Source organism: Chenopodium quinoa, unplaced genomic scaffold (assembly GCF_001683475.1).
Source record: "Chenopodium quinoa cultivar QQ74 unplaced genomic scaffold, ASM168347v1, whole genome shotgun sequence".
In the NCBI taxonomy this organism is placed as follows: Eukaryota; Viridiplantae; Streptophyta; class Magnoliopsida; order Caryophyllales; family Amaranthaceae; genus Chenopodium; species Chenopodium quinoa.
In genome coordinates this window covers 561581-572401 of record NW_018743850.1, presented here as the reverse complement: position 1 = coordinate 572401, position 10821 = coordinate 561581, and the positions used below count along the sequence as shown (strand labels likewise).

Sequence of the window (10821 nt, the reverse complement as noted above, 5' to 3'; positions counted from 1 at the left end):
CAGATCGGACCAAACTGATTTTAAGTCATGTTTATTTATTATGTCTATTGGAGAACGAATTTTAAATAGGATCATTTTAATTAGATCGAATTAGATTTTAATTTAACACATTTAAAAAATACATGGAAGAAGCATGATTTTCCAATTGCAATTAACACTTCATAGATACTAATGTAACAGGAAATAAAACGAGACATAAAAAGCCACGTAGAAGAAAAGTGAAACCCACGCAAGAAAGGAATCGAGTGGAATAGTATGTTCTTAAGTAGTAAATTGAAAAACACATGAAGATTGTGTAATGCGGTAGTATTATTAGTACATACGCTAGCAAAGGTAATTAGCGCACTAATATAGATATAGATGTTTTTCTTTTTCTTGGGTTAAATGAAGTTTTTTTTAAAGAAAAAAAAAAAAGGAGAGTAGTAGTTGGAGTAGTAATTTTGGGGGCAAAATAAAAATACAAAGAGAATAAGGGATGAGCATCTTTTGGAAAGCGGTGAATGTCGTCCCGTTTGTCGAGCCAATTTTAAGCTAACACCAATCTCAAGATGATCTGATTCTCTCACTCTTTCTTTTAGTTTTGGTTTTTCTCTCTCTCTATTTTTGTAACTTCGTTCGTTTATTCGCTTTGCATCTGAATTTACACTTTGAATCTTCCTTATCATCAAAAGCATTTTCAGTCCAAAGCCACATTGTTTGGGTAATGGGGGGTGATGATGGGGCATTGGGACCCTTTATTTGTGGGCCCCACTTTTTATATGTTTAAGGTTTTACTTTTATTTTTTTTTTATTACTAAAAATACGTTGTACTCCCAATTTCATATGACATAAAATATTATTTTAAAACTTGATCATCCTTATATATACCGTTTATAGGGTTTTGCATATACAGAGTAAACACAATTCCTATTTAAGTTTGAAAATATATAACAAATTCATATACTATGCAACATTCATTGCTAAACAAATAAAGTACTCCGTAAATGCTTAATTATTGTCAAATTCTTAATCTTTTCATTTTAAGGTTGCATTTAGACAACATTTAAGTGATTTTTATGTACAGAATTTGGGCCTTTGAGATATTATTCAAGTATATTAGTGTGGCAAGTTTTTTTTCCTCTTTATTTTTTAAGCCTTTTAACGTATATTGTTATACTCAGATTAAATAATGAGCAGAATAATACGAAGCATTCAATAAACTTTGTATAAGTTGAACTAAATTCTCAATTTGTGAAACTCGAAATAACTAAATCTAATTAAAGCATAACATGAACTATGTCTAGATCAAATCAAACATGACTCCACTGTAACAAAACTTAATTGATCCAAACACAGTATTCTAATAATCAACTTTATTAAAAAAAAAAAATTGTTTGATCTAATTAATGAAATCTTAGTGAAGACGAAACCTTATCCACTAGTGAAGTCATGATGAGTGGGGATAAGAGATTACTTGCATGAGAGAATATGTAAAACTTGATTGTACTCTAATTTGATAAACAAATAAAATGTGTCGTCTAATTAGAAGAGATGATGAAGAATACCCTGGGCTTAAAGCCTTAAAGGTGGGTCCAAATTCTTTTCGAAATCGGTTGGCAGAGATATGATCCAAATCACTCTCCTTTTTATTCCTTTTTCTCAACCTTGAGCTATGTAACTTTGACTCAACAATCAATCTTACTACAGGAGAGTGAATTGACGAAACTTGAGAATTTTTCCAATATTTATGCACAAAAACAAAAAACACAAACTCATGTTAGTTGCTTTGGTGATGATTGCAACGAATCCTACTTTTTCAAGAAAAGAAATAAAATAAATTAATAATGAGTTTGCTCAGATCAAAATCGATCTAAGGGATCTTCTATTGCTTGCTTCTAAATTCTTATACTCTCTTATCACTTTTTTAAAAGTTATGAAATGAATAAATAAAAAAGTAAAAAAAATCTATCAATCTATCATAGCAGGTTACTTAGATTCTTTTTTTGTTCATGGAATTGAGGTTAATATATATGATGACGAGAAGACCATATGATTTCCCATGCAAAAGTAGTACTCCATCTACTACATTAAGCTAAGGGTTTTGATTATATTGTTTTCACGTGACATGCAGCACATACAGCCATCAGGGTACGGCCACTGCTTAGCTTATTGTTGTCTATGTTGAATATAAATAGTAACATGGACTTTTTTTTTTCTTTGGGTGCTAAGATCCATAGTTAATAGGGATACAGCCTAGATCCTACGCTAAGGACACGTATTATATACTATTATCAAAATAAGACTTCGTTGTTTACTTCGTATGATTTTTTTTTTCTTCTCTTATTTGATACAAAGTATGAGTATTTGAAAGCTTAGACTATAATCAACTTCATTTGTACTCCGCATAAGCAAACAATTGCTTATTTCAGATCAAATCAGATCATGAACAACTATTAAAATTTAAGCTAAATTTATTTTTAACTTTGGGTTCCCGATCTAAACCCTACACTTCAACTTATATACTGCAGATTTTTTCATACAAACTCATGATTAGGGTTTTGCTAATTACTCCGTATATCACTACACCTTTATATCATTTGAGGATTTGCATGGCAAATATGTTACAATAATTTCCCTAATATCGGGTAATGATGTAGCTTTGATTGGACTACCTATAAATATACTACACGTAAGTATGTAACTACTCTATAACAGAATAACAGTATGTACTATATAACGGAGTGGTTTGCTGTATTGATACGAACTATGAAATGACTTTGATTACGCAGATAAGATTGGTCATTGACTCATTATTGTTCATGCGTATTTTTGTCGCACTATCAAATGTATCATGTACTAGTGGAGAGGAAGTAAGGGGGTGGAATCATTTTATTGCATTGGAAAATTAAAAACTTTGGGGAGGTGGGGGTCACTTACTATTATCATCAATTGTTGAGAATTGAAAATAAAGCACTCTACTCAATTACATAGAGGACTAATATATAAAGGTTGGATGTGTGCATGAGCTTATTATGAAACTAGTGCTTCCAATTAGTACTAGTCAAAGTACAATCAAAATGAGTTAGAGAAAGTTTCATACTTCAAATAAGTTTTAATAGAACAATAAATATCAAACAATGCAAGCTCAATTAAGTGACAATAGTGAATAAAACGTACAATAAGTATGTTCTTTGTTTCCTATTATTCATTTTTTTTAGTTCATATGAAATATAGAAGTTTTTAAAAGTTAGCTAATGTGTAATATATTTAAACTGGACTTATCACGTGATATTGTCACATTTATATATTCTGGAGGATGCATCGATAGGGGTAAGAACCAGATTAACGATTAGCTTACATGAAGCAACTAATTAATGTGTACAAATGAAAATTTATCATGAAATCAAAGCAAGTTGCATTATGATCATCATGTTGTATTATTATAGAGGAAGCTTATTCAATTACAAACATAGAAATTGAAGATTTGTTGGAGCATTTAGCTTACAAGTATATATGACAACTCCTAACCAACATAAAGTTACTAAGAGAAATTAAACTCAAACTTAATTTGAACCTAATCGGATTAGAACAACTCAAATCTAACCCCATTCATTTAAGCCAATCATTATATGTTGTACTAGTATTATGCACCATGCCAATTCTATTACTAATTATTATTTCAATACATTGCGAAAATTAACCCGACATCAAATTTAAATCCAATTTTTTGACCTAAATTACAAGGAAAAAGATAGGTCATTGTGAAGGAAAGTTTTATGAAAAAATCGCATTTTACTTAAGACTAATTGTCCTATGTGGGGTACGACAAAGAAAATAAAGGAAAATGAGCGGCATATAAGTTTGGTCGGTAGCTCTACCATTTACCAATTGTTTTGAATTATGAAGTTTTTCGAGTGGATCAAATTATCCTATCAGATTAACTATAGTAACATGCTACTCAAAACTCAATAAACCAAATGCTTAAGGGTATTTCCACATACAAAAATTTAGGTCTCAAACTTTAAATAAGTAGCTACAATATAATTTGTTTTTTGCTGGAATAAATTTTAAGTAAATTTTGATCCAAGGCTTACCATAATATCCTGTACTAAGAGCAACTCCAATGTCAAGCTAATTATCAAATTAGCTCGTCATGTCAAATAAGTTTTTAAGCTAATTGTCATTGTAGCTACATTGAGCTCCAATGGCTAGCTATTAGCTTGCTATTTAAATGAACCTCAATTAATTAATTAGTTTCTTTATATTTAATTTTATTTATTCTTTTTTGGCAAGTAATTTTTCAAGCACATTAGCTTGGTGGGCCAAACTAATGGCATTTTGTAGCTCCAATGGTCAAACTAATAGCTAGGGATTATATAAAATTGCAAGCAAGTGTCTAGCTAGCTACAACCATTAGAGTTGCTGTAAGCTACATTAACCAAATTAGAACAAGGTGAATAGCTGGTTCAAATATGATAATTTATTTATCAATCTGTAATACATATGAATATACAAAAGCTTATTTAATCTTATTAGAACTTACTTTATTTGTAAATTAAATTTGGATAAACTATATTAACCAATCACTCCTTATTAAAACTTTTCTTATTTAAACATATTTTTCTAGTAAATAAGTAAAAATAAGATAACAATGCCGTAAATATATATTTTAGTGACTCTCTCTCTCTATATATTTTTTTAACTTAAGGGGAGTACTTGTTGAATTAGCATTACCAAATATGGAGGGAAATAATAATATCCACAAAATGATTGTATTTGAATTCTAAAAAGGGGAAAATAAAAAGAAAAGCAAATTGAAGTGGCACAACCGGGCACCCTTCCTAAATGAAGAGTAATCGTATAAATGACTGTATATGTGTTTAATACTGAAGAGGACTGTATTCCTCGTGATCGGAGAAGGCAGATCCCTGGAAGACTGTTCCCGTTAGTCACGTGGGTTCTTTTGACTACCACCATCTCTTCAATTACCCCCTCTTCTCATTCTCTTACTATAAATACTCCTCTCTCTCCCCTCCCTTACCTTCAATTCATTCCTCTCCTTCATTATTCACTTCCTTCACTTTACTCTTCTTTTCTTACGTATATTCCACGACATTTCGTTGTGAATACGGTTCACCATCCAAAAAGAAACAAACCCACTACCCGACAAAAATATATATTCGTCTTACTTCATTTCATCTCCTTCAACTCGAAGTGAAATAAGCTAGAGATTGATCGATTATAATAAATATGGTTGGTCCGTGTTCATCTTGTGGTCCTTTTAATCAGTACTGCGGCCACCACTCAGCCGCGTACTGGCCGATGCAACAATACCCTCAATACAACAACAACAACAACAACAACGCTGCTTCTTATGATGATGATGAGCCTGATTACATGTACTCTTCTTCATCTTCGTCGTCGTCGTATTCGTCTGTCGATTGTACTCTTTCGCTTGGTACACCTTCCACTCGTATTACTAATGAACAAACTAATAAACCTACTCCTCATCGTAATAGCGTGTCTTCTTTTTGCTGGGATTTGCTTCATCCTAAGCAGTCTTCCAGCTCTACTCCTAAGGCTAGCCGTAGCAGTAACAATCATGCTGCGGCTGCTAGTGGTGGCGGTGATCCTCTTTTTGTTCGCCGTTGTGCTAATTGTGACACCACCTCTACTCCTCTTTGGCGCAATGGTCCTCGCGGTCCCAAGGTAATTCAATTCAAACTCGTTACAAACTAAAACGGTCTTTAGTGACCTCGCATTTTCCTTTCAAACTTTATTTTACTAGTACATTATTAAAGGATCAAACTTATTGCGGTCCCAAGGTAATTTAATTAAATGCGTTATTACAAACTAAATGTGTTTTGATAAAATTAGTGGTGGATGAAAAGAAGTGAGCTTGCATTTTCCTTCTAAAAATATTTGCAATAATAAAAAAGATTAAAATTAATTAAGAAGATAAAAAGGATTCCTACTTCTCCTTTATATTCCTTTTGCCGAATTCCTTGTCCCTTGTTGGTGTCATTGTTTTATATTCAATGATTTCTATTATCATCAACTCAATTAAATATTTAAATGTCAGTTCAATTAATGTATGATTTTATGAATTTGCAGTCATTATGCAATGCTTGTGGAATAAGGTTCAAGAAAGAGGAAAGAAGGGCGGCAGCGGCCACAACTACGGCCGCAGCCGCCAACAACGGTCCAACTGCTGGAATGATGGACCCACACTACTACAACGGGTCATGGGCTCACCAATACAGTCAGGGCACTCCACAGAAAATGCAATGTTACGGAGCTCCGAACGAGTTCCGGTTTATTGAAGATGACCGCGGGTCGGATTCGGGTATTCAGTTCCTCTCTTGGCTAACCCATGACAGACCTAGTGGTCTTGTTCATGACTTCACCCGTTAAGTCGTAATGATTTCACAGTCATTAATTCAAAAAAAGAAAAGAAAAAACAAAATTTTATTTATAGTAAGAAGTGATGAAGAAGAATGATTTTGCCAATGATATCGGAAAAGGAAGAGGACATGCAATGACGACGACGTTTCATGGAACAAATGAGTTTTTGTGGAGGTTCATGATGGTGATGGTTATGATTCTCTAAGCTGGTCAGAGTCTTCAATAACTTCCTTTTTCTTTTTTATTTTATTTTTTTTATAAAAAGAAAAAAAAAAAAAACAACTAAGTTGTCGATGACTAGACTACTACCCTTTAAATTAATTTTCCACTTTTTTATTTTATTTTATTTATAATTTGTTCTTTTAGAGGCTAGATAGAGTGCAAATGGGATAATTCTATGTTGTTAGCTAGATCTTCACCTTAACTTTAATTCTCTTTCTTTTTGGTTTTCCACTTTTGTCAGTAAGTTAGTATATATTTTTATATTATAAGTAAGTTATAACCAACGAACCTTTTGTTAGTCTCAATATTGTGTAAGCTATTAGAGCATTTAGTACTAGTCTTTTTTACTGTATGATGAAAATGATATATGATGATCATTATATGAATCTCCTTTTCTTTCTTCGTTCTTTGACTTCACTTTTCTCTTTTTGTGTTCAAATCTTAGGTTCCTCTCTAATTGTGTCATTGTGTCTGTGCTCGAATACTACTAATATACTACGTACTCACGAATCGAGTCAAATACTACTATTGCCAACTCGATCAATAGTATGTAACATGACGAATCTTAAATTATAGTATATGATCGTAGAATTACTTACCGTTCTACAAAGTAATTTTAATATATAATTAGCAAGTGGTTTAATTGGTAACAAATCTTCCGCAACTACTATACTAAGAAGATGAGCTCGTGCATGCGGCACAATTACCGTGAAGCAGAAAGACATTGAGATCCCAAATCAATGTCGGATTACCACTAATTATACTGATTTTCTTAGAATTAACAGCAGTCCAACTTTTTTGTAAGTTCAGTTCGTGAATGCATATATGACATGATATGTGACTGTCTTTTGTCTCTTAATTGGAACTCTGACACCTCCAAATTCTACTGTACTCTACTCCAAGTTTATTTACTCCTCTATTATTAACAAAAAAAAAAAAAAAGAGTTAAAAAATTTGGTCTATTTTTTATTACCGAGATTTTGAATTGAAAACATGTACTATTTGCTATATTGTCCATATTGATCATAGATGTTCCTGCACATTTGATTAAGCATATAACGACATGGATCTACTACTGTTACATTACAGTATATATATTCAGCTCAAAGGTCAAGACTCAATAAGAATTAGCAAATAGTAACTTGCAAAGATACAATGTAACTTGATTGTACGATGTACATCTTTAATAGCTTCATCTGTTATTTGATTAATGTAATAGGTTACTTTGAAACTTTAGCAGAGTTTTTAGTTACTTCGTATAAATCAGGTAGTACATCTCTCATAGCCAATTAACTGTAAAATGATATCTCGCTATAGATTTTGTGTTTTTCCAATGGGTTAGCTAAGCATAGCCTATGTCAAGTCCAGCAAGCCTTGTGCCATGCTGCCGAATTGAAAGGATTGCGTGTTTCCTTGACCAAAATGTGGTTTAGTTAAGCCCAAGTTATGACCCAATACACAAAATATTATACTAGACCTTATCTATGTTACTATGTATCTGGTTTTTTTTTCATAATGTATTGGGATGTGTTGTGCTTTCGAGTTCAATTCACTTCATGTCTTTATCCAATGTCAAAGCATTATTGCCTTAAGTAGGCCGAGTTTAGGCTCACATTTGAAAGGGAGCTTGTGAAATACAATTAGAGTACACGATTAATGCATATGTTGAAATAATTAAGTTTATATTTGTGCTTCCTTAATTTAATCAATAATTTTTATTGTATATACAAAGAAAGTCTAAACTACCATTAGTGTGATGCATAAATAAAATAGTTAAACATGAGCAATATGCTAAGAGAAACAAGAAAAAAAATAATGAAGTGGATCTGATGATGTGATCTTCAGGCGCCGCGTAGAAGAATCAAGGCGGTCAAAGCATATAGTATAAGGTGTAGTCCCCCCCCCCCCCCCCCAATACAAAAGCCGAGGGTTTTAAGAGAAAACAAATAAAGGGAGATTCAGTATGTACTGTTTTTTCTCTTTTTTTGTACAGTTAATTTTGATTAATTTATGTGATCAGAACGTTGGCAAAGAGAATAGAGACTAGGGACGAGGAGAAGAGAACAAAGTTCTAACTTTTAAGTTGCAGAACTTGTTTTTAAACTATTAATCAACAAATTTATTATAACAGATCAACAACGATCTCGAATATTTTACTTGTAACGAGTATTTTATTTTTGATAAAATTGTAAAATTATATATCCTGCGGTCTTGGCAGATTCCATACCCGCAGACGAGGTAAAGCATTTAAACAAATTGGTCGGAGGCTTTAAAAATGACACTTTGAGTCTGCTGCTTTGGCTAAGCTACCAACTTACATTTATAAGTCTGCTTATAATTCAAGGTATTTCATCTTAGGTTTGGATTCTTCTTCTTTCTTTGTCATATTGTTTGGCACTTTTGTGAAGTATCTAATTACAGAATGGTGGGATCAAGAGAACATAACATTGTTTTATAAATCTTGATCGTCCTTTTTTTGGGGGGGATCATACCCAATTTCATTTTTTATAGCTTACACTAGAGAATTACAGCTATATTTGTCCTTAATTTTCTTTTATTTTTGATTGATATATTACGTGGTCTAAATAAATTAAACAATCATTGTCCCAAATTTTGTGTTATGGTAAAAATAACCTCACAAGAATTATTGTCCATTTTTACTTCCAATACTCGCTCTACGCAATAGAAGAGTAGAGTTATCCTTTTAACATTGCTCTCACAAATTCACAATGGTTTACGATTGACGTTTTAGCTACGATAATGTCAATGCTAAGATTGCTAACGTAATGTCCCTAGCTTGGTATTGATGTACATTAATAAAATAGTGGTTATTAAAGGTATTTGATATGGATTGTAAGGTATTAGGCTTGACGATTGGTTTCACAAATTTTTCATATGTTCAACAACTGTGAAGCTATGATGTGGTGTCATGTCATTGTGAAGATGGAAGGTTCGCCAAATAGATTTTCATGATACTATATAGATTGAGCACATATGAATAGGGTATGTGACATCGACGTCCTAACATGCCTTAATCCACTCATCATAAAGTTCAAGCAAATAACTGACACAAGTACACACCCCTTTATAAATTTAAATCATCATCTTCTTGTCTTAGCAATCACGTATTTGAAATACTACTTACAATTAAAGATCATCCTAATGAATAATCATGCATTTTGTGTCTATCACTTTTGGACGAAAAACTAGTTTCTTCTCGTACACCTCCATATAATTAAAAACACAGGTTTATAAATGTTAATGCTTAGCAGTAAAATCAATAGTTAACATGCCCACCACATGAAACTATAAGTGCATATAAATCCACTTTGTCATTTATGATAATCTAGTACACAAAAATAATTGACATTCCAAAAATAGTTCGCTTATCATCTGAACAAATTCTAGGCCATTTTAAAAATTATCAGAACTTCCGAAGCTTGAAATTTGATCCCTGAAGTAATATGAGGGGCTATGTATAGCATACCCCAATTAAATGACCAAAATAGAATAAAACAAGAAAGGACAACTTTGTTCCTATGTAGTATTTGTGATTCACGGGCATACGATGTTGTCTCTTGCTCTGTTTTCTTACTTATTAAAGATGAAATTTAAGTGATTTTAACACTTATCTGGATTTCTGAATCAAATTTCGGAAGATACTACTATTTTTATTGCAATCAAATTGTTTTTATTGAAAAATCAAGAGGATTAAATTCATCCTGTTTACATTTATACAAGCTTTTATAATCACATGGATCGATCAGTATTTTTAATGGCATCTTGGCGTCTTACATGTGCGGGGTAGTAATAAGTTCTTGATCTTCCTACAATTTTGATCTGTCATATGTGGGTAGAGAATACAAAAAATGGTCTTCTTATGGAATTAGAAAAAACATTTGGCAGGATATATGTTCTCGATTCTCGTACTAACTTATCGTGAGACGTTAGAAGTCATTGTAGTGTTGATCTGACCATAAGATCGTTTCATGAGATAGTTGTCAATTGCTATGAAATTACTTTGTTTTTACATTGCTATTGAGAATTGATTGATTGTTGAAATAAAGAATTAAGCTATTTTTGTGTAAATATATTATTTGTACTTCGTATATTTGTGCTTTTGTACGTGCTTTGACTAGTGTTTATTAGCATTTCAATTATAGTATGTTGCGTTACTATGTTTTGCGTGTTAATGCTGTCAAATGTCATTTGGAG

At 32.1% G+C, this 10821-nt stretch overlaps 1 protein-coding gene across 1 annotated transcript; it reads left to right on the top strand.

Annotated features, from left to right (window-relative positions):
* The first annotated feature begins 4693 nt into the window (after nucleotides 1-4693).
* Nucleotides 4694-6992, top strand: LOC110685799 (GATA transcription factor 19-like). Its single transcript, XM_021862324.1, has 2 exons — nucleotides 4694-5688; nucleotides 6094-6992. Exons 1-2 carry the CDS (start codon nucleotides 5230-5232, stop codon nucleotides 6391-6393), a joined length of 759 nt encoding a protein of 252 aa, XP_021718016.1. The 5' UTR covers nucleotides 4694-5229; the 3' UTR covers nucleotides 6394-6992.
* Nucleotides 6993-10821: the final 3829 nt, after the last annotated feature.

What these genes read in the sequence shown, in the direction of transcription:
- LOC110685799 (XM_021862324.1), top strand. Translation starts at nt 5,230, where the DNA reads ATGGTTGGTCCGTGTTCATCTTGTGGTCCTTTTAATCAGTACTGCGGC. An exon ending in ATGGTCCTCGCGGTCCCAAG is followed by an intron (nt 5,689 to 6,093) that starts GTAATTCAATTC and finishes ATGAATTTGCAG; the next exon opens with TCATTATGCAATGCTTGTGG.